This window comes from Malus domestica, chromosome 01 (assembly GCF_042453785.1).
Source record: "Malus domestica chromosome 01, GDT2T_hap1".
NCBI classification, from domain to species: Eukaryota; Viridiplantae; Streptophyta; class Magnoliopsida; order Rosales; family Rosaceae; genus Malus; species Malus domestica.
Genome location: NC_091661.1, coordinates 32,066,791 through 32,090,170, shown reverse-complemented (window position 1 = coordinate 32,090,170; position 23,380 = coordinate 32,066,791). Strand labels below are relative to the sequence as shown.

At 38.0% G+C, this 23,380-nt stretch overlaps 2 protein-coding genes and 1 long non-coding RNA gene across 4 annotated transcripts; 2 read left to right on the top strand and 1 right to left on the bottom strand.

Annotated features, from left to right (window-relative positions):
* Window positions 1–471: 471 nt before the first annotated feature.
* On the bottom strand, window positions 472–2,476 carry LOC103417899 (putative wall-associated receptor kinase-like 16). Its single transcript, XM_008356058.4, has 3 exons — window positions 2,111–2,476; window positions 1,856–2,015; window positions 472–1,762 (listed from the first exon to the last, which is right to left on the bottom strand). The coding sequence occupies exons 1-3, from the start codon at window positions 2,447–2,449 to the stop codon at window positions 711–713; spliced, it is 1,551 nt and encodes a 516-aa protein (XP_008354280.3). The 5' UTR covers window positions 2,450–2,476; the 3' UTR covers window positions 472–710.
* Window positions 2,477–8,315: 5,839 nt separating this feature from the next.
* On the top strand, window positions 8,316–9,399 carry LOC139196207 (uncharacterized). The gene is made up of 3 exons (XR_011581119.1): window positions 8,316–8,636; window positions 8,738–8,806; window positions 9,333–9,399. It is a non-coding gene; the product is annotated as an uncharacterized lncRNA (long non-coding RNA).
* A 2,804-nt stretch (window positions 9,400–12,203) lies between these two features.
* Window positions 12,204–22,739, top strand: LOC103417898 (protein EXPORTIN 1A). 2 transcript variants are annotated; one of them, XM_008356057.4, is made up of 32 exons: window positions 12,204–12,795; window positions 13,599–13,715; window positions 14,124–14,216; window positions 14,316–14,387; window positions 14,602–14,709; window positions 14,803–14,885; window positions 15,026–15,164; window positions 15,250–15,318; window positions 15,448–15,525; window positions 15,833–15,895; window positions 15,977–16,021; window positions 16,268–16,375; window positions 16,485–16,583; window positions 16,758–16,961; window positions 17,379–17,438; window positions 17,734–17,844; window positions 17,979–18,076; window positions 18,215–18,323; window positions 18,544–18,609; window positions 18,738–18,836; window positions 18,918–18,998; window positions 19,085–19,174; window positions 19,582–19,667; window positions 19,768–19,848; window positions 19,926–20,108; window positions 20,303–20,369; window positions 20,717–20,827; window positions 20,976–21,083; window positions 21,160–21,297; window positions 21,384–21,521; window positions 21,742–21,846; window positions 22,076–22,739. In XM_008356057.4, the coding sequence occupies exons 1-32, from the start codon at window positions 12,697–12,699 to the stop codon at window positions 22,196–22,198; spliced, it is 3,231 nt and encodes a 1,076-aa protein (XP_008354279.2). In that variant the 5' UTR covers window positions 12,204–12,696; the 3' UTR covers window positions 22,199–22,739. The 2 variants fall into 2 exon arrangements, with proteins under 2 accessions (XP_008354279.2, XP_008354278.2); XM_008356056.4 differs by having other exon boundaries at window positions 12,277–12,795; window positions 16,752–16,961.
* Window positions 22,740–23,380: the final 641 nt, after the last annotated feature.

Genomic DNA, 23,380 nt, shown 5'->3' with positions numbered 1-23,380 from the left:
GCTTTCGAGCTGGTTATATGTTCATGGCAATAAATTGGGATGGTTTAGTATTGGTGTGCTTTTATAAAAAAAAATTAAAAAAAAACCTACTTCTATTGTTCTGTAAAATAAAGTAGTATAGTATTTGATAAATTGTATTTCCAAAGTGCTTTGAGTAAGAAAAGTTGTGTCAAGGTGTTTGATAAATTTTTAAATAAAAGTGGCTTGTTTGTGTGCAATGACTAAAAAGACCTCGAATGTAAGAAAAGTTGTACTAGGAACTCTTTGGATTGGTCGTGGTTAGGATATATAATTCAATCGATCCCACTTAATAAGATAAAGCTTTGTTGTTGATTTGTTTTTCTATATTATCACCGATTTGGGGGCAGTCGACTACTCAAGAACAAGTGGAAAATTTTCATCAAAATATGATGACCAATGCGCATTGTATTAGTACTAAAATTAAAATTTACTTGGCCTTATTTTCCAAGATTGGTTCAACTGTCAAATATATTTTGTTCATGAAAAAGAAACATTGGTGACAGCCAGCCACATTTCATATGCAATGGATTGTTTAAAACAACTCATAGGGATTTTCGAGTACTCAGTTTAATCTGTACTATAAAGTTTTAACTGATAGGTAATTGTTCAAAGATATTCTACTAGTCGGGGCTTCCCTTCCCCTACAATGGATTCATACACTCAATAATTGTTGACGAGAACTAGCTGGCTTAGGAAGAATGTGTGCTGCCACACAACCTCCTTAATTCTCTTGCCACTTCTTCCATCGCAGGCCTTTGGGCACTACTCAACTTGAGGCAACTCTTTGCAAGCTCCGCAACTGCTCTGAGTTGCTCTCTGTTTCCCTCGTTTACAAGTTGTGGCACAACGATCTGAAAGATGTCATTTTGTCCTACAGAAGAAACGAAATGGGATGTTATGATTCTTTGATTTTCTGGTCTGTGAAAGGACAATGGCATCTCCCCAGTTAGAAGCTCCAACAATACGATTCCAAAGCTATAAACATCGCTCTTATCTGTCAACTGGCCTGTATAGAGATATTCCGGATCAAGATAACCAAGTGTTTGCTGCACCAATGTCTTCATCTGGGATTCATTACCGGGGACCGGGACCAACCTTGAAGGACTAAAACCGGAGACTTTGGCCACAAAACAATCAGTTAAAAGTATGTTGGACGAGTTGACATTTCCATGAATGATCATTGGTTTCAACGAGTCTACTGCTGAATGCATATAGGCAAGAGCAGTTGCAGAGTCTGAGGCTATCTTTAAAAGGACATGCCAAGGCAATGCACTCTTGCCGTTAGCATGATGAATGTAGTCGAACAAGGTCCCATTGCAAGGGAATTCATACACTAACATGGGAGCTTCAGTCTCTAAGCAGCAGCCCAAGAACTTCACCACATTTTTATGGTTAATTTTGGTAAGAGTGACGATCTCGTAGATAAAGCGCTCGATTTGGCCCTTGTGCACTACTGTTTTCCTCATGTCTACAATCGCACCGTCTGACAAAAGTCCTTTCCAATCTAATGCACTTTCTCCTGGACAAAAATTATGACTCTGGTTATAATAGGCAGCGGCCGTCTCTAGCTCCTCGGCTGTAAAAACTTTTGTGCTTCCATGTGAAGCAATATGCTGCTCTAACAATAACCCTCCATTTTGCTGGAAGAACTTGGCTTTGAGATTAATGAACTTCCGTTTCTTCACACTGGAATAAACCCCAGTGATCCCAAACGACATAAATAAGCAAAAAAAGCCAAGACCTGCAAGTTTAGCTTTAATTATATACTAACACATGCATCACAACTTCCAGCAAATTAAACAAATAGAGCAGGGGAATTAATTTACGGAAGTACCTAGAGTGAGCTTTACCGAAATGACTTTTTTGTGTTTGATGTAGCGTCTACCAGTTTTCCTATGGTCATGATTATATGCCTGGTTTGCTTTTGAAAAGTGATCATAATATTTTGATCGATTCACTCTAATCGTTGTGTCTCCAGCTAAACCAACGAAGTTCTGTGACGTATACATATAGACTCGTTATAAAAATAAAATAAAAAATTGATGTTAATTTTTTCAATTGTTATACAAAGAAGGTCAAGAAATTTTACCCCAAGATATACTTGAAAGATCAGATCATTATAGTAAGCGTCGCCGCTGCAGATGCCATCAGGATTTGCAAAGGAAATGGCGCCATCGAGATTACTTGTTCGTGAGAATGGTCCTGGATTTGTTGGCCTGTAGGAAGTGTTACAGTTTATTATGTCAGGCCAGTGTACGCCCGCAGTTCGGAAGCTGGTGTTAGAGTTGGCTTCTGATAGCGGTAGCGGTGCCAACAAAAACAATGATATTAAGCTAAACCAAAAGAGTTTGCGCAGGAGATGATGTCCAAGTTTCAGAATCATCCTTTCCATCTCCATTTTTATCTTCCCCTTTATGTTTCCTAACATATTGTTTCTCTCAAGTCTCCGCTAGCTTCTAACTGAAATAGTGGTTTATACAAAATTTTGAGGGATCAATCTCCTTGTCTCCATCCATGTGTGTTGACAAATGCACTTGCGCTCCTCCTTCCTCGTTTCTTCTATTCACGCGGCATTGAATATCTTGCTTTTTTCATTCGGAGGTCACGGTTTCGTGGTCTCCTCCATGGTGCAAACCGAAGTTTAATGATTCGAACTGTCTATTTTGTATGTCTCGATTAATAGATATTTCTTTCAAAAATTCAATTCAACCCGAAACTATTTGTCTATTTAATTAAAACGATGAAATTTCGTTGTTTCTAATAAAACAACGTATTCGTTAATTTTTTTGAATCCAATTAGATGTCTTACTTCCGATTTAGCTAATATTTTGTAAAGATAATCTATGAGGTGCAACTTGAAAAATAGACGGAAATTTTAAAATATCATATGAACTTATACGCCAATCACAATTTGTCTTATAAACTAAAATTTAAGCGATCGTCATATCAATATTCCAAAATTATTATTTTGGCATCTCACTTTAACTCCGTTAAGTTTCCAAATAAATTGTGTTTGTACCATACTTAGGGCCTCCGTATTTAAATCTCGTATAAATACTCGGGGGACTTAAATGTAATTATGTAATAAATGAAGGGGTAAATATGCAATAAGTGAGGAGCCCTTATTCTATAAAATGACTCCTCACTCTCCTCATTAGGAGAGGCCAATTCTTAGGCCTGAGATCCCTAAAGCCTCCCATATTCAGAGAAAAGCCTCACTCTCATTACAGAGGCTCTCTCCCTCACAATCATCTCAGAGAAATACAATATCAGTGTGGACGTAGTCCAAACATTGGGGTGAACCACGATACATCTTGTGTTCTTTACATTTCTTGTAGATTCACGGTCGAATCTATGTTGTTCCAAGACCTCCGGTTTTGTGCATCAACATTTGGCGCCGTATGTGGGAAACGATACGAAAAGTTGTGTCGATTCTCTTTCATTTTTTCACCTCCACCGTGAATCTGCAAAAAATTACGTCGGTTCTCTTTTACTTTTCTTCCTTTCTCATATGCTTTACTTGGTGATTGGGCCTTTAAGCCTTAAGGCATCTGCAAAATCAGAACAAGGAGTAGAGAAAGTAACAGCGAAGCAAGCAAAAGCAGAGGAATTGGAGGCGAAGATGGCATTGCAGTGGATGATATTGACGTAAGTGGTGGCGGCAGAGGCGGCGTTGGCTTTCCTCCTAACTATTCCGGTGCTCAAGCTGTTGAAGAATCGATTCGTGTCGCTGGTCTTCTAATCCTCCAACCTGCCCTCCTCATCGTCCCCTTCGTCGGATTTCAGCTCCTGGATATATACTGGAAAAATGAGCACCGGTTGGCCTGCACCTCTGATATCTGCACCACTTCTGAGCATGACCGCTATGAGAAATCGATGACAAAAGAGTTGATCAGCCTAGTCTAGTGATTGGCCTTGGTGCTAACTCTTACGGCTTCTATTGTCCTTGGAGTCGAAGCCCAAAACCCACGGCCCCGATATCCCTCAAACTATCCTTTCTCGGTCTCCTCCTCTATCCTGTCCCGAAATCTCACTCACACGGCCGTCACTCCCCTTGACCTCGTCAAGTGCAATATGCATATTGATCCCACAAAATACAAAAGCATCGCATCTGGTTTTGGAGTTTTGCTAAAAGAGTAAGGGGTTAAGGGCTTTTTCAGGGAATGGGTGCCTACCCTCCTTGGTTACAATGCTCAGAGTGCTTGCAAGTTTGGATTCTATGAATTTTTCAAGAAGTACTACTCTGACCTTGCTGGACCAGAGTTTGCTGCCAAGTACAAGACCTTGATCTACCTTGCTGGTTCTGCATCTGCTGAGGTCATTGCCGATGTTGCTCTTTGACCCTTTAAGGCAGTCAAGGTCTGTGTGCAAACTCAACCTGGATTTGCTAGAGGTTTGTCAGATGGATTTCCTAATTTTGTCAGATCAGAAGGTGCTCTTGGGTAAGTTGTACTGCATCATTGGAGATAACCCATATTGGAGGAGCGAGCCCTGAGATGACCACTCCTTGTGAACTGGAACAAGAAGACCAGACCGACAGTAGAGAGGAAGAAGATAAGCTTTCTCAATAACAAACTTATTATTATTCCTCTTGTCTGCCATCCGCCAAAAGAAAGAAAAGAAAAGAGAAAGGAATATTACCCTTAATCATGTCATCAAGCGACATATCCCAAGCAGAAAGAAAAGCAGAAAGTAAAAGCAGAAAGCAAAAGAAAATAAAAAGAAGCAGGCATAATTGCGGTGGTGATGGCATTATGGGCGTGACCCATTGAGCAGAGGGTCGGATTTATTTTTGAATGATGTAATTTATTTTTCTTATCTTTCGGAGACATTTGTATACCCCATCAGAGGTTAATAAAAAATAAATAAAAAATAAAAAAACGGCAAGCCCAAAATAATGAGCTGGAATACTATGTGGAGGGACAAGGTCCATATGCCCAAAAGAGCCAGGCCCTCTATTATCATCAACTAGGTGATCAAAAGTACGTCCAGTACTACCAAAATTATTCGGCAGCTTGCCGCTATTATCACCAACCAGTTGATTAAAAGTACGCCCAGTACTCCAAAATTATTTGGCAATTTGCCACTATTATCACCAACCAGGTGATTAAGGTATGCCCAGTACTCTAAAATTTTTCGGCATCCTGTCGCTATTATCACCAACCAGGTGATCAAAAGTACGCCCAGTACTCCAAAATTATTCGGCAGCATGTCGCTATTATCACCAACCAGGTGATCAAAAGTACGTCCAGTACTCCAAAATTATACATGAGCATCACTCATGTCAATCATACATAAACATTCATGAGCATCACTTATGCCAATCATACATAAACATTCTTGACCATCACTCATGCCAACATCCATGAGTATCATTCATGTCAATCAACATAAACATTAATGAGCATCACTCATGTCAATCAACTTCGAAAGCTTCATTTACAGAGCTCCAGCTTCAAGAGCTCCAACTTCAAAAGCTTCATTTACAAAGTTCCAGCTTCAAAAGCTTCACTTGCAAAGCTTCACCTACAAAGCTTCAGTGCAGGGTATACAAATACCACATCCGAACAACCGCCACTTCGACCTATACCGAAGACTTAGGGGACTACATTATGTACCATATATTAGGCCTCAACTGGGCCTCATGAAAAAGACTTGGGGGACTACATTATGTACCATATATTGGGTCTCAACTGGGCCTCATGAAAAATACTTGGGGGACTTAGCCCATTATTTATGTACTGAGGAACGAGCCCTTATTCTATAAAATGGACTCCCTCACTTTCATTAGAGAGCACCCATTATTCATGTACTGAGAAGCGAGTCTTTATTTTATAAAAGGGACTCCCTCACCTTCATTAGAGAGCATCGCCGCCAGCTGAGCAACCGCCTCGCCGTGAACATCATTCCTAACCCATCACTTATGTATTGAGGAGCGAGCCTTTATTCTATAAAATGGACTCTCTCACCATCATTAGAAAGCATCGCCGCCTACTGAGCAACCGCCTCGCCGCGAGCATCACTCCTAACCCATTACTTATATATTGAGGAGAAAGCCCTTATTCTATAAAAATGACTCATTTACCACCATTAGAGAGCATCGTCGCCTACTGAGCAACCACCTCGCCGCAAGCATCACTCATAACTCATCACTTATGTATTGAGGAGCGAGTCCTTATTCTATAAAAGGGACTCCCTCACCTTCAACGCCACAAGCCGAGCCAACCAAGGCAACATAAGCCACAAACCGAGCAACTTTGCAACATGTGCTACTTCTAATTGAGCATCATTTCAGATTGAGCACCGCCTCATATCAAGTATCAGTCTTAGATGACATCTAATTAATTCGGCCCACATGTAGACTAAATTTCAAGTCTCCAGCCAAAAGACTATCTTGACTGAAGACTTTGGGGACTACTGTTTATACCATACTTAGGCATCCGTATTTAGATCTTGTATAAATACTCGGGGGACTTAAATGTAATTATGTAATAAATAAAGGGGCAAATATGTAATAAGTGAGAAGGCCTTATTATATAAAAGGACTCCTCACTCTCCTCATTAGAAGAGGCCAATTCTTAGGCCTGAAATCCCTAGAGCCTCACTCTCACATTACAAGGCTCTCTCTTTCCCTCACAATCCTCTCACAAACAGAGAAATACAATATCAGTGTGGACGTAGCCCAAACATTAGGGTGAACCACGATACATCTTATGTTCTTTACATTTCTTGTAGATTCACGGTCGGATTTACGTTGTTCCAAGACCTCCGGTTTTGTGCATCAACAATTGAGTTCAAAGTTACTTTGGACTTTTAACCTCCTTTTCACAAAAGTTATTTTTTATTTTTTCTATACAAAAATACATTTACACTAAAGGATGAGGGAATTGATTTGTTTCGGACCTATGAATTTTTGTTAGTAAAAAAAAACATGTTGTGTTGGTTTCAAAAGCTTATGATGAACCACTAAAATAATATATTAGGCTCACTAACGTTGTCACATCCCGGCCCGGGTCCACCACATCCCGGACCTGTTCCACCACCGTAGCACGATATTGTCTGCTTTAGGCCCCGACTATGCCCTCACGGTTTTATTTCTAGGAACTCACACGAGAACTTCCCAATGGGTCACCCATCATGGGATTGCTCTTGCGCGCTACTCGCTTAACTTCGAAGTTCCAATGAAACCCGAAGCCAATGAGCTCCCAAAAGGCCTCGTGCTAGGTAGATATGGGAATATACATTTAAGGATCACTTCCCTAGACGATGTGGGGTGTTACAATCCACACACCTTAGGGGCCCGACGTCCTAGTCGGCACACTTCCAGCCAGGGATTGGCTCTGATACCATTCTAACACATCCCGGCCGGGGTCCACCATATCCCGGACCTGTTCCACCACCGTAGCACGATATTGTCCGCTTTGGGCCCCGACTACGCCCTCACGGTTTTGTTTCTGGGAACTCACACAAGAACTTCCCAATGGGTCACCCATCATGGGATTGCTCTTGCGCGCTACTCGTTTAATTTCGGAGTTTCGATGGAACCCGAAGCCAATGAGCTCCCAAAATGCCTCGTGCTAGGTAGATATGGGAGTATACATTTAAGGATCACTCCCCTGGACGATGTAGGGTGTTACAAACGTGAAGTTTAGCTAATTGAAATATTTGAGAATTTAACGTGTTCAATCTTGTCGATAAAAAAAAAGAGTTAAAATGTTTAAACATTGATATGCAAATAGCTTCAAATTTTGAATGAAAAACTTAGCGGATTGAGGACGAGCATGACAATATGAGCTTCAAATGGTCTAATTTCAAATTTTGTAAAAGAGAGGGTCTAAGAATTTTTGTCTGTTCGGAGGCTTTAATCTGTGCCCCATTATGGATTCAGAAATGGCAGCATGAGCTTCGGACGGTTTAATTGGTTGGAGTAGCGCTAAGGCGGTGGTTGATGGGAATGATGCCATAACTAGTTGCAAGGGATGATGTTAGAAATTTCTTTTAGTAGAGGCATCTGAAAAATAACTAAAAAGACCTTATTATAAGATGGTTTATAACCTAATATGATAATAAATGTAACAACCCGTCCTGGGATTTACTGTACATAAAATGTATTTTTGTATTTTCACCAAGTTTGGGAATTTATTTTCCTTTTAAAATTTGTTTTTGGGTCTTAAATGGTGAGCCAAAGGGACCCACCCCTGATTGTTGTCCCCAGCCTCCCATCTCTCTCTTCTCTCTTTCCCGTATCTCTCAATTTCTCTGCAACTTTCTACCTCTCACCTGTGTTCTCCCTCCTTGCACACCCTCATCTCCCTCATCATCAACACCATCAACACCATCAGCTTTCCCTTTCTCTCTCACCACTACAAGTCACGGCATAAACTTGAGGAAGAGCTCCGGCGCGTCTCCATCACACTTGACATGGGTAGGTCTCGAAAAACACTCCAAATACTTCTCTTTTCATCCATATAGTCATTTTTTGACCCGTGGTTGTGTTTTTGGACGTCAAACCATGAAGAAACACGTCGGGGAGACTTCCCTGGATTTCCGACGAGAAACCGACGGCTTTCGAGGCCATTTTTGGCCAAACCACTACGAGTTGGCCAGCGTGCAAGGTATCAATCTCTTCGTCTCGCTGAGAACTACAACTTTCCTTTTTGTTTCACTCAATTTCATTGAGTATTGAAGAAATTATACTCATTTGAATCTTACCCAGTTTCCGGCGACCTCTGAGGCTTTCGAGGCATTTTCCAGCCAAACCATGGCGAGTTAGACATCGTGTGAGGTACCATTCTCTTCGTCTCTTCGAGAGCTACAACTTTCATTCTTATTTCACTTGATTTCCTTGAGTAGTGACAAAATTATGGTGGTTTAAAGTTGGGTGGTTTTCCGGCCGAATTTCCGGTCTTCTTCTTCCTTTGAATCCGGTAGCCCAAAAACCCCAAGGCCTTTGGGCCTTTCCTGCCAAGCCCAACCCAAAACCCATTTCTGTTTTATTATTTATTTTATTTGTTGTTTTTAAAATAAGAGCCTTAGGCCGGTTTTTGTTAAGGGCTTTAAGCCCAAAACCCTTTTAACCCTCTAACTCATTTAACCTAAAACTCAAATCCTTTTATTTTGTTTTAAACCCAAACCCTTTGTATGGAATATTCGTTAGGGAATATTCTCTGGAATATTCTTTTGACTTTACGAAATGTATTTGTGACCCTTCTTAGGGTAAAACAACGTCCTGAATCCGTCTCCGACGTCCGTTTTCCCAAATTCAATTGTCTTAATATAGTTTTATTAATTGTACCATTCAATGTGTTTAGGGGCAATTATTGTGGCATTACATCTTCGCTTGCTGCGTGACTTTTCGATGGTGAAGTATTGTGAGTGGGCCCCTTCTAAAATTACATGATTTTATAATTTAATTGCATAAATGATTAGCATGCCTACGAATTTATGATTCGATTTATGTTAAGCTTGTTTACTGAATTTATTAAATTCGTCTCGTGTTTTTTGTGAGGAAATAAATATTAGCCTATTATGAGCTATATTTTAATATATCGTATTTTTTATAAAAACCATGATCTGGTAGACTATTTAATGGATGACGATAGGATGCTAGAACATGTTTTAGAAACCCCTCTTTATAGTATAGACGATGGATGACTTTATACTATGAAGTGGTTATTTATGAGAGGCGTAACTATTTGTGCGTACCTAGAGGACACTATGCTGCCTGGGGCGAGGATCTGGTGTTTGCATTTACGCCGGGAGTTGGTAATCTCTATCTACGGGCTGAGGGACATGGAGCAGGCATTGGGCCGAGAGTTGGTAATCTCTGGCTACGGGCGCAGAGACCACGGAGCAGGTATTGGGCCAGGAGTTATATTTATTCAGTGATCTTTCTAGCAACGCACCGCGCTTACGAGACGTCTACGATGCGTTTATTGTTTTGATTTCCGCGATATGATTTTTGAGATATTTTTTGCATGCTAAGATTTTTATTAAATCCATCACTTATTATGCTAGTAGTTTTCATTATTAAAAATGTGGGGGTTAGTATTTTGATAATTGTTTTATTATTATTGTATATATGAACTTAGTCCACTCACTTTTGTTTTGCGCCCCCATTCAGGACTTAGGATCAAGACACCTAATCGCGGCGTCAAGACACTTCTACATCGGCATCTTCGAGTCCTCTCGATGTAGGACCCACTCCTTTGTTCATCTAATTTTATATTATTTTCTTTAGTGTTTTAATTAGTTGTATGCTCTGAACACGTTCCTAAATTTTTAATTCATTGTATTTTAAATTCATAACCCTTATTTATTTCTTATTCTTAACTTTTGTATCAAATAATGGCTTTCGTCATCCTCATGTGTCGCCCAACACGTGTCTATCCTGGTATTCAAGGAATATTAGGGTTGGGGCGTGTCAATAAAGATGATTTCAAATGTTGGTGTATCACAATTCCAATGGTACAAAAATTTCAGTTTAGTGGTAGTGCAAAGTGGCAAAGTGATGAGAAAAATATTACTACATGATAGGCGGGAGAGGGTTTTTTGGTTTGAATGACAAAACAATTGCATTTTTGCTCATATAATATTTGAATGGCAGAAGGTATGTTAAACATTAGATACATATATTTACTACAAAGATAACGCGTGTATATTATATAACTAAAATCTACACTTTAATAAATAAATTACTTGAGTAGAGATATTTGTCCAATAAGCCTTGATTGAAGCGGAACGCCCTTATGCTTTCTCATAAAACCCAAGTAATGAGTCGCCAGTATTAAAAGCCCAAAAGTGTCAGCCCAAGTTAAAGTGCCGGCCAACTCGAAACCAATAATATTCGAGCAGATTCTCGAGGTTAAAGCCATCAGATATCCCTTTCAACCTTCGGAGAAAAATTGAAAAAACAAAAAAGAAGAAAACAAAAAGAAAATTCCTTCTTTCCACCCTGTAAAAAGAAATAAAAAAAAAATTCAAATCCAATAAAAAAGAGGGGCCAATAACAGATTGACAAATGACAATAAAGCAGCTTCGACAAGCGTCACATTCACGCACACGGACCGGCCCCACCTTTCTTTTTATTTTTTATTTTTTAAAAGTCAGTATTCTAAAAACCTTGCATATTTTTGCCCGTAGACTCACATCACGCTAATTTTTATATTTACATGAAAACTTAGCAAAATATTTTATATTATTTTTAGTGAACAGAAATTTATTTTTGGAATGTGGTCAATTTTTTTTATCAAAATTTGTAAATCAAATGATGTGTCACCAATAGGAAATAAACATATTAATCGATACTTAATTAATAATTCAATCATCAACAAACTCATAATTTAGTTTACACAATTTGATTTAAAAATGTGATCTCCCTAGTATAATCTTTATTTTTTGTGTGTGTTTTTGGAGCAAAAGTTCATTTACTCAGATAACTAGAGGACTTGCTTGCACAAGGTATGCCAATGTGGTTACATAATACATCAACAATAAAAATATTATGTACTATTGTATTTTAGTTTCACACATGATAGTGCGTTATGGTGTAGTTGATAATCACAATTGACATATCCAATGTATATTAATTGATAATCATACTTGGCTTTATTTTTTTTCTTCATTGTTATGTGTACTATTGAGATATTATTGAATACAAATTATCGTGCCACATCACTCGTCCGCTTGACACATAAGGGACCCCTTCATTTAGGTGTCACGTACGCCAATTTTGATGAGAAAAAAGCTTAAGAAATTATGATCACATTATTTATAAGACACTTCACAAAGTTATGAGACTTTTTGTATTTGATCTCATTTGCGACCCCACATTTATCACTCTCTTTGTGAGAGTTGTCATAACAACGCAGTTCTATCAAAGATCCACATCCATTTTGAAGGACCCAAATGTTTTTTGTTTTTAACTTTTCATTTTTTATTTTTTTTTATAAAAAGGCGACCACTTCCACTTTTATGGGACCGAAAAGACTCACAGATACATTTTAGTTTCTCCCAATCATCATTGTATAATTTATCAGTGCCAAAAATTTCAAGACTAATGGAATCAAACTCAAGCATTGGAGGTTTCTCTTTTGTGTGTTGTGAGCGGATAAATTACGTGAAACGAAAGCCCAAGTCAAGAATTTCTTGTATTCAATGGGGTGGAATACTATATTCTATCTAGGGCTCACCGATGACCTATTTTTGGTCACGCACGCACCAGCAAGAACATTTATACCACCGCACACGGACAAAGACAGAGGAGTGGAGGCAAAACCCACACCAACCCTATCCATCCTCTACGATTACAAACTCAACCCCGAACCAACTCGTCACTCGCTCTATCACTCGTCCCGCTCTCCTGCTCTCCTACGCCACTACCACTTCTCTACTGCTTCATTTTCAAGCTGTCTTTATTTCCCTCCCCCCTTCTCTCTCTCTCTTCTTTTTCCCCTAATTAATATATAAATAAATACCCACACACCCTTTCGCTCCTTCCTCAGCACTATTCTCTTTTCTTCTCTCTCTAGAATCTTTTCTCTCTCCTAGGGTTTCGGTGGCTTCCGGTGTCTCTATTTCCTCCTATCCACACTGCTGTTGCGCTCTAGGGTTTATCGGCTTGGGTGTCTACGATCGTCCTTCCTTCTCTTTCTCCCCCTTTCTCGCTCAGTGGCTATGGCGGCTGAGAAGCTAAGGGACTTGAGCCAGCCGATTGACGTTGGCCTGCTCGATGCCACCGTCGCCGCCTTCTACGGCACCGGATCTAAGGAGGAGGTGAGTGATTGCTGCTCCTTTTCTATCTTTGCTTTCTGTTTGTTTTCCGACCAAGTGTGCCCAATTTGCAAGTGCAATCCGGGTTTTGTGCCCTGGGGTTTAAGCTTTCTGTTTGGGTTTTTAGAAGTTGAGGGGAAATTTAAGTTCTCAGACCTAGGGTTTAACTCTTGAAAACCTTCATTTGGGGGAGTTTTTACTTTAAGGGAAATTCTGGCCTAGCTTCAATGTCTTTTATCGGGGGCACATTTGAGCGTTTGATGGATTACTGCACATTAGCTATCTGCCTATTTTTGGGGTTGTTTGGTTCGGTGGGTTTGGAAGAGAGAGATGTTAATATTGTGTGTTCTCAAATAATTCATGAACTATTAAGTGAATTGGTAATTGGCTTCAGTGTGAAATTTTGAATAATCAATATTTCATCCTCTACACTTTCGGAACTAAAGAAACCATGATTGAGTAATGATGGTGACCTGGTTATTCTGTGACTGCATTACATTATTCTCTTTGAGAAAATATGAATGCATTGCAATGATTATTGAATACTTAATACCAGGATTGCTCTTTGTTTGGACAAACTAGGTTTACGAAAATATTTCAGCTTCCCTTACCAAAACAAAAAGCGAATAAAATGGGTAATGCTTTATGGATTAGCTTGTAGCGTCAAAATTAGGGTCCATATGGTATTTGGATAATGGATGCGTTGGCAAATTATATGCCTAACTTGTAATTTTGTGGGCCTTACTTTAGTTCTCCAAGTACTTTGTGTTCTTAGAGTAATTTTGCTCCATGTGTTGACATTACAGAGGACAGCTGCAGACCAGATATTGAGGGACTTGCAAAACAATCCTGATATGTGGCTCCAAGTTGTGCACATTTTACAGAGCGCAAAGAACCTAAACACCAAGTTCTTTGCCTTGCAGGTCAGTTGTGTTGCATAACAATCTATAACACACCGCATATACTTTTTGTATAACAAGGCCACCGTCAGATGCCCAGACAGTCCTTGCAGTAGGGCAGCGAGGCTGAAGCAGGCTTCAGATGGGCTTTTCAAAACAGCCAAAAATAGAATACCTTTATGTTGTACAACAACAATAATAATAATCAAGTTGACTGCTTAAGTGTGTATGTTGTCCTATGTTAAACAAGGCATCATATAAAGTCTGTAGAATGCTTATACCATGTAATCTTGCTGCATATTCATTAGCTTTCTCATAGTTTGATGCTTTGGAAAAGGATTCTATACAGCTTCCCATTACAACCTGTATAAATCTTTCTATTCGTATTTTAAGGTGCTGATCTTATGAGGTTTTCTTTGCATCCACATCCAGGTCTTAGAAGGGGTTATCAAGTACAGGTGGAATGCATTGCCTGTTGAACAGCGAGACGGAATGAAAAATTATATCTCTGATGTTATTGTACAGGTATGAATCATGGAGTAAATATATGAGGATTGCAAGTTTTTCTCATTTAGATAGTCAAGCAGTAAATTTTCTTTCTTACCATTGGTTCCTTTCGTGAAGCTATCAAGTAATGAGGCCTCTTTTCGAATGGAAAGACTTTATGTCAGCAAACTCAATGTTATATTGGTTCAGGTATTTCCTTGTTCTCTCCCATTAGGATTGTTGCTTTTGTTGCTTTTTTTTTTTTTGGTTGGTTTGTTGTATCAAGCACTTTGTTTTCTTTTCTATTTGTCTGTTGGCCTTTTCTATTACACAATATCTGAAATTTACTTGTTATATTCAAATCTGTAATTGCTTGCTTTGGATATGTTTGTGATGTAATATATCGACATTACTCTATGTACAGATTTTAAAGCATGATTGGCCCACCAAATGGCGAAGCTTTATTCCGGATCTTGTATCAGCAGCTAAAACTAGTGAAACCATTTGTGAAAATTGTATGGCCATATTAAAGGTAAGCATTTTTAATGTTCAATTTTAAAGATTGAAATCAAATTGATTATGGTTCATTGGGTCAGTACTAATTGCTTGAATGTTTTACCCTCAGCTTCTAAGCGAAGAGGTTTTTGATTTCTCAAGGGGGGAAATGACACAGTTGAAGATTAAAGAGCTTAAACAATCATTGAACAGGTAATTGGCTGATGAATTTGGTATCTTTGTTTTTAATTGAATGGGCTTGTCTGACATGCCATACTTTTACTTGTCGATTTATTGGGTTTGTCCAATCTGTTTATTTATTCTTTTCTGTTTGATATTCTTTTTTTTTCCAGTGAGTTTCAACTCATTCATGAGTTATGCTTATATGTACTATCAGCCTCTCAACGAACTGAGCTGATACGTGCAACATTATCCACATTGCATGCTTTCCTCTCCTGGATTCCCCTGGGCTATATTTTTGAGTCCCCTTTGGTGCGTATAACACTTTTGTGTGGTTCTCGATTACCCTTCCAAAGGATTTATCCTTATCTTTCTATGTTGTGTCTGTATTTTACAGCTTGAAACCCTTCTGAAGTTTTTTCCCATGCCTTCATATCGGAATCTTACCCTTCAGTGTCTAACGGAGGTACATTGTTGTTCCATTTCTATTAAGAAATTTTTTGGTTGTTGCACTTGTGCAAAAAGCAACAAGGAGATACTGAGATATCGCTGCTTCCAATTATTTAGGCTTTATCATCTGCTATTTTGGTTTCAGGTTGCAGCACTTACTTTCGGTGAATTCTATAATGCACAGTATGTTAAGATGTACAGTATATTCATGGTGCAGTTACAGGTGTGTCAATATATCCACTTTCGTTTAATGTGTAGTTAGGAATACATGGGATGATAGTGGTGTGTGGATTGCACCACCCTTGATTTTTGGAGTGACAATAATAACCCTCTTTTATATTGGAATCGAAAGTTTTGAAGAAAGTAACCAATAATTGATAACTATAAAGGCATAAGGATTGTTGGAGTAAGTATGCTCACATAAATTGTGCATATTCTGATACGTTTACTCTTACAATATGATTTGACTTTCATCATTGTCTTATTCTTTTCCTAATGCATTTGAATTTTTTTTTAATGGAACCAATTAGACTATTCTCCCACCCACCACAAACATACCTGAAGCTTACACAAATGGATCTGGCGAGGAACAGGTAAGTTTTGTCTAATGATTGTGGGCCCCAATTGTTTGTGTTAGTTTATTGAGCTAGTTTCTTATGATGTTGTTTTGTCAGGCATTCATTCAGAACTTGGCACTGTTTCTCACTTCGTTTTACAAGGCAAGTTTCTTCTCTTTCACATGAATATGTTGATGTAGTGCCTTGCCTTCACAAGCCTTAAGTTAATAGTTGTAAATGAATAATGTGACTAGTGATATGGTACTTGACGATGATATTTCTATCAATAGATAGTGGATTTTGTGTCCAATATTGGGTATAGGATCATCTGCTGTTTCGGTTTATTAATCCTTAAGCATCTGTTGAGGAGTGAGGACGTTACTGATTGTATACTTATTCTTTTTGTAGGCGCATATTCGTGTTCTTGAAACCACACAAGAGACTATAGCTGCATTGCTGATGGGTCTTGAATATCTTATAAACATCTCATATGTGGATGACACCGAAGTTTTTAAGGTATGATTAATTGTGATGTGCTCTCTCTCTCTCTCTCTCTCTCTCTCTCTCTCTACCCATTTGAACAGATGATTTTAAGATTTGACTTGGACTTGTTTGTTTTGACCAGGTTTGCTTAGACTATTGGAATGCTTTGGTTTTGGAACTGTTTGAGGCACATCATAATCTGGATAACCCTGCAGCATCTGCCAATATGATGGGGTTGCAGGTATTTGAATACTTCCATATTTATACTCTTTGTTGCTTTGAGTTTCCGTTTTATTCCTACATAAGTGTATTCTAGTTCAATTGCAAATTTGTCATTTTGTTTTTTTTTGATGTTCTACTTTGTAGATTTCCTTTTAATTCCATTGCAAGAATAACGTCTCATACATAGATGCAGATGAATTTGCTTCCTAGTATGGTTGATGGCATTGGCTCACAACTTTTGCAAAGGCGGCAAATATATGTTGGTATTATGTCAAAGTTGAGGTTGCTCATGATCTGTCGTATGGCTAAGCCAGAAGAGGTTATCATTGTTGAAGATGAGAATGGCAACATTGTTCGTGAGACCTTGAAGGACAATGATGTTCTAGTTCAATATAAGGTGATAAATCTTATATTGCTGATATAGTTGTAATTTTCTAAGCTATCAAGCTCATGGTAAGCTTTTCTTGTTATGAAATTATGGGTGCGAGTATCTTCTAGATGAAGTTTATTTGTTTTTCTGAATATAAAGAAGTAATAGAATATTTGATGACATGGTGGGGGATGCGAAAGAATTAGTTAGCTTCTTTTTAGGTGTCATTGTCAAAACATTGTAGATGTGTTCCTTTAATTTTGATTCAGCATGATACAATGGGTGCTTTACCTTAGTACATTTCATTTTATTTTATTTTGGCACGAACTCAGGTTCTATGATATGCTTCTTTGTCTTAATAATAGATTGTGAATTATTTTTTATTTTCTCCCTTCAGTTTTTTCATTATTAAATTCTGTTATTGGTATTATTCTGGTGTTGCAGATCATGAGGGAGACGCTGATATATTTGTCACATCTTGACCACGATGATACCGAGAAGCAGGTAAAGGGTAGTTTTTTCTTTGAAGTAAAATTAAACAATAACCAAGCTTCATTCTACTCGTTTGATTCCTTTGATGCATAACCCTGCAAGATTATGCTTGTAGCATTATGTTTATCTTGCCTTGATAATTTTTCATATAATTTGAAATAGTTTTCTTTCATATGTGACCTAACTCATCATGCACCGATAATATTCCTTTTAGTATAATCTCTGTTGTAGGGAACCTCTAAAGTGGGCTAATATTTCCTATATAGATTTCTACTGATCTTTCTCTTTTCACCGACATTGGAAACAGATGCTAAAGAAATTAAACAAACAACTGACTGGTGAGGATTGGGCATGGAACAACTTAAACACATTATGTTGGGCAATAGGGTCTATATCTGGTTCCATGATGGAAGAGCAGGTATGCTTCGTCTTATTATTTAAAGAATTGACGGAAGATATTTTTTTTATGATGATTTCATTATGTCTTATGCTTTTTCTACAGTTATTGTCCCAGAATGTGTTTTGATGCCTATTACCCTTTGCTCTTCGCAGGAAAATAGATTTTTGGTGATGGTCATTCGTGACTTGCTGAACTTGTGTGAAATCATAAAAGGGAAAGATAATAAAGCAGTTATTGCAAGCAATATCATGTAAGTATTTGTGGTCCTACATGTTATTTTAGCTTAAGCTATAGGTTCGCTGCCCTAAATGTGTTACCAATAGTTTTCGCTGACCTCTATTTTTATACTATAAATATCCTTATAATTGAAGCTTTGCTTTGTTTTCAGGTATGTTGTCGGACAGTACCCAAGGTTCTTAAGAGCTCATTGGAAGTTCCTAAAGACTGTTGTCAATAAGTTGTTTGAGTTTATGCACGAAACACATCCTGGAGTCCAGGTGAATTCTTTTATAATCATGTTTAAGGTTGCTTTTGAAATTTTAAACATAAAATGTACATGTTAACTGTTGCAAATTTTTTTATGATATTGCTAGTGTTATTTAAATATGTATGCTACTCTGGGACTGTCTTTTTCATTGGGGTGGTCTGGGGTATTCAGTTATATGCGCATATTTTTTTAATATTAGTCTTCTATAACTGTTGTTGCATATGTTTCAGGACATGGCCTGTGACACATTCTTGAAAATTGTTCAAAAGTGCAAGCGTAAATTTGTTATTGTACAGGTATTCTCTCTTATAAGTTGGCATTTTAGAATTGTTCTTGTCATCGAAGTTGAAATTGTGTATTTTGAGACCAAGAAGAAAAGTAATTTTGTATTGTGTGTTTCATTGACTGCTTTTGTGATTATCAGGTTGGAGAAAATGAACCATTTGTGTCTGAACTCCTGACAAGCCTGCCGAATACTGTTGGCGATCTTCAGCCTCACCAGATTCATACTTTCTATGAAGCTGTATGCCTTTCTTATGTCCCTTTTTCTACTTAGTTATATATAAAAATTTGTTATAAACAATTGCATTTTTGTTTATCATAGGTTGGTCATATGATTCAAGCAGAGTCTGATCCCAAGAAGAGAGAAGAATATCTACAGAGATTGATGAGTCTCCCAAATCAGGTATATTTGGATATACATGCAATGTGCGTGACTACTTGCAAGTCCTCAAAATAGCTTGTAGCTTATTATATTTGCTTGTTCACCAGAAATGGGCCGAGATCATAGGGCAAGCACGCTTAAGTGTTGATTTCCTGAAGGATCAGGAGGTAATTCGGACCGTGCTTAATATATTACAGGTATGATTTTTCAAATTCTGTTATTTAGGTATTCTATAGTTGTTAAACCATATCATGGATCATGGAGATGATGTTTTATTGATATAGCTTTATTGTATCTTGTTTTCTCTTCTCTCTTTTTTCTGACTGTTCTGTTGTCAGTTGATCTTGTTTATGTTAGATTCTGCAGTCTCTGTTAGGTGAGCCGTTGTCTTTGTAGACAGCATCTTTCTGTGAACTTTACTGCATCCTAAGTGGGCCTTATATGTGGTCCCTTTATCCTTTCCCTTTACATACTTGGTGAAATCTTTACTTCTATTTTGCAATGATTGTTCATCCTACTGTGTCATATCAATATCAAATGTGATTGTTCTTGTGGCTTTAGCCACACTGTGAGTACCAGGTGTAATTCTGTTGTTGATTTACAGACAAATACTAGCGTTGCGAGCTCCCTTGGGACGTTTTTCCTGTCTCAGATCTCAATGATCTTTCTGGACATGCTTAATGTGTACAGGTATGGCCAATGTTTTCAGGCGTAGAAAGAATTTCAGATGTTTAATTTGGTTTCTTTCTTCACTAATATAGTTATGCTCGGCTCTATTTGTTTTGAACAGGATGTACAGTGAGCTTGTATCTAGTAACATTGCGGAAGGGGGTCCCTTTGCTTCTAAAACATCCTATGTGAAACTTCTACGGTAGGACCTTTTGTACAAATTCCTTTTCAATTTAACAATTAAACCTCAAGTACCATGTTTGATTTATTTCTCAACAGGTCGGTGAAGAGGGAGACTCTCAAGTTGATTGAGACATTCTTGGACAAGGCTGAAGACCAACCACAGATTGGAAAACAAATTGTGCCTCCCATGTTGGATCCAGTCCTAGGCGACTATGCTAGGAATTTGCCTGATGCTAGAGAGTCAGAGGTTTTGTCACTTTTTGCCACTATCATAAATAAGTATGTAACCTTTCTTTCATTATCTTGTATATTTTGCTTTTATTACTTGCTAGATATGATACCGTCTGGCTAAAAACCACAGCCAACTAAAACAACTTGTAAGCTGCTGCCTACATCTTTCTTCTGGCTAAGGAATTTGTTATTTTTTTCTTTACTCTCTTCTGATTGCATATATTTGTATCCCTTGTTTATAGGTACAAGGGTGCAATGATAGATGATGTGCCAAGAATATTTGAAGCTGTTTTCCAGTGCACATTGGAGGTAAGGATGTGGCTTGTTTGGCAATGGTCCAGAAAAAAATTGATTTTTTTTTTTTTTATTAGTGTTCAAAGCAATATTAATAAAACTGCCATACATATGGATGCCACATGCATTTGATTTGGCTGAACATGTTAGTATTCTTCCCAAGTTCTTATTCGGTATCCCTTTCTCCATAATGCATTGCTGAAGAGGGATTTTTGCATCTTCTTGTTGGTGTTATGTTTATGTTGCATCCCCTGAGGTCTGAATCTGATACCGAAGAACCTCTGGAGTGATGGCTAAAATTAGAAAATTTTATTTGTACCTTAGTTGTTTTCTTTACATGTCTTTATTCTGTGCCCCTGCAGATGATCACAAAAAATTTTGAAGATTACCCAGAGCATCGTTTGAAGTTCTTTTCTTTACTTCGTGCCATTGCTGCACACTGCTTTGCTGCATTGATTCGATTGTCGAGTCCGGTACATGTTTAAATATTTCCCACTTGTTTGTCTTCCATTACTGTCAATGTGAGCTGGTTAGATATGAGTGATTATTGGCTTCTGCTTAAATTTTTATAATTGTCACAAACAGACGATCAAATGTTTGCATATTTTTTGTTTACTTCAGCAACTAAAGCTTGTCATGGATTCAATTATATGGGCGTTTCGGCACACCGAAAGAAATATTGCTGAAACTGGGCTGAACCTGTTGTTGGAAATGCTGAGAAACTTTCAGGTGTGATGTTGTGCGTATTTTTGTTTGTCATATTGTAATGCCATTTAAGCTCACACTGTCTTGGTTGATTTGACAGAAATCAGAGTTCTGTAATCAGTTTTACCGTACGTACTTTCTGACAATTGAGCAAGAAATATTTGCTGTCTTGACTGATACATTTCATAAACCTGGGTTCAAGTTGCATGTCTTGGTTCTCCAACATTTGTTCAGCCTGGTATTGTATCTTGTCATACCTTCTAGTTATTTTCTTGATTTCATAAAGCTTGCATAAATTAAAAGTTAAATATTTACTGGTTACAGGTGGGAAGTGATCTGTTGAAGGAGCCTTTGTGGGATGTTGCAGCTGTTCCTTATCCATATCCTAATAATGGAATGTTTGTTCGTGAATATACAATAAAGCTTTTGAGTACTTCATTCCCAAACATGACTGGGACGGAGGTATATAACAATGGATACTATTATGTTTTTTATGTCAAACGATAGATTTTGTTAGATTAGGTGTTAGATTAGCCACCGATGGGGTTTGAACCCACGCCATCATGCAAAGACTCAACTTCTTTCCACCAGTGTGGTAAAGGGCCACTTGCATGGATACTATTATGTTTGTCTTACTCTTTCTTTTCTATGTATATCACTTACCTGAAGGTTTTCTTGCCAGGTTACTCAATTTGTGAATGGACTATTTGAATCAACTGCTGACGTACCCACTTTTAAAAATCACATCCGAGACTTCCTAGTGCAATCCAAAGAATTTTCAGCACAGGTAGGATACCATAAGCATCAGTTTAGACTCCCAATTCAGAGATGCGCATTTTTTATTTGTTGCCTATTCAGTCATGGAAGATTTGGTATTCATTTACGTTGACTAATTTTTTATGTTGATGTTAAATGTTGCATCTTCTGTTCCCGTAGAACCCCAACGTCTCTTCCAATTTTTCTTTTGCTGGGATTTGGGTAATCTGGATGTTAAACGGAATGTTGTGATTGTGCAGGACAACAAAGATCTTTATGCAGAGGAGGCTGCTGCTCAGAGAGAGAAAGATCGGCAACGAATGCTATCTATTCCTGGGCTTATTGCCCCCAATGAAATACAGGACGAAATGGTTGATTCCTAGGAGGCTAAGTTTAATGATGAAGCTAATTTTGAGGACAATTGATGGAGATGCAAATGGGCGTGTTGATTCAATCCTCAGATTCTTCCAGCGCAAATACAGCATTTTTTCCCTAATTAGTTTCCATTTTGTTTCTTAGTTCAAAATTAGTTGAATCGCAAAGGCGCCTTTAGTGTGCTGTTTGCACTGTTGCCTTCGAAGTCTATTGGGATATGGTTGTAGAGTATTTAGGTGCTGCTGATTTAGGGAGGAAGATATTGAGAAAGGTTTTGCTGGATCAAAATTAATCTTTTGTAGTTCGAACTCGCCAGGCGGGGTTCTTTAAAAGACATTTATGTTATTTGTCTTAGGTGTAATATACACTAACCTCGCTGTGCTGTGCAGAAGTTCCTCATATTTTTTGTTTGTTTGTTCTAGTTTTCAATAGAACGTGGCTGCCTCGTCGATTTCATGAGGTTTAGCGTAGATATTTTTGTTACATGTTAAGGAGTGAAATCTGTGTAATTCGATTGTGTTTAATGTATGTTTCTATTTGATTTAGAAATCCTCTCTCAAGAGTTTGTTTCGTGTGATGTTTCCTTCGTTTCTTCTTGGTTGCTTTTGTAGCTGAATGAGTAATCCACTTGTACTTCCCGCGAATTACTCACTTGCAGCATCTCAGACCCAAAGTTTCAACCCAATCAAACTTGTTGACGGGCAAAGCTCAATTGGCCTATACTCTATAAACACAAACGAGATATGTCAGTGACCAGTTTATTTACTTGAAACGAGGAAAGTCACGAATTTGGAGAACACTCTTAGACCCCATGTGTTATAACCGCAGGTGAAGGCGGTGTAGTAATAAATGTAGGAAAAACATTGGTAGCTTAATTTCGGTACTCGTTTCATATAAGTAAGACCTAATTTGGGAGTGAGGTGCTTAAAAAAAAAAGCACCCATGAAAAAAAGCTGTGATGGTTTTAGATGTTTGATAAACTGAAAAAAAAAAAGCTTATTTTGGAAGCTGCTGTGAGAATAAGCTGAAATCAAAAGAAAAAGCTGAAGCTGTTATTTGTAGCTTTGGAAAATTGGTTCTTTTCAAAGCACACGGAGCTGCAGTGCTTCTTTAATGAAAAGACACACTATTAGACTGTTTTTTTTCTTTCCAAAAGCACTTTTACAAAAACGTTTATCAAACACTCTGCT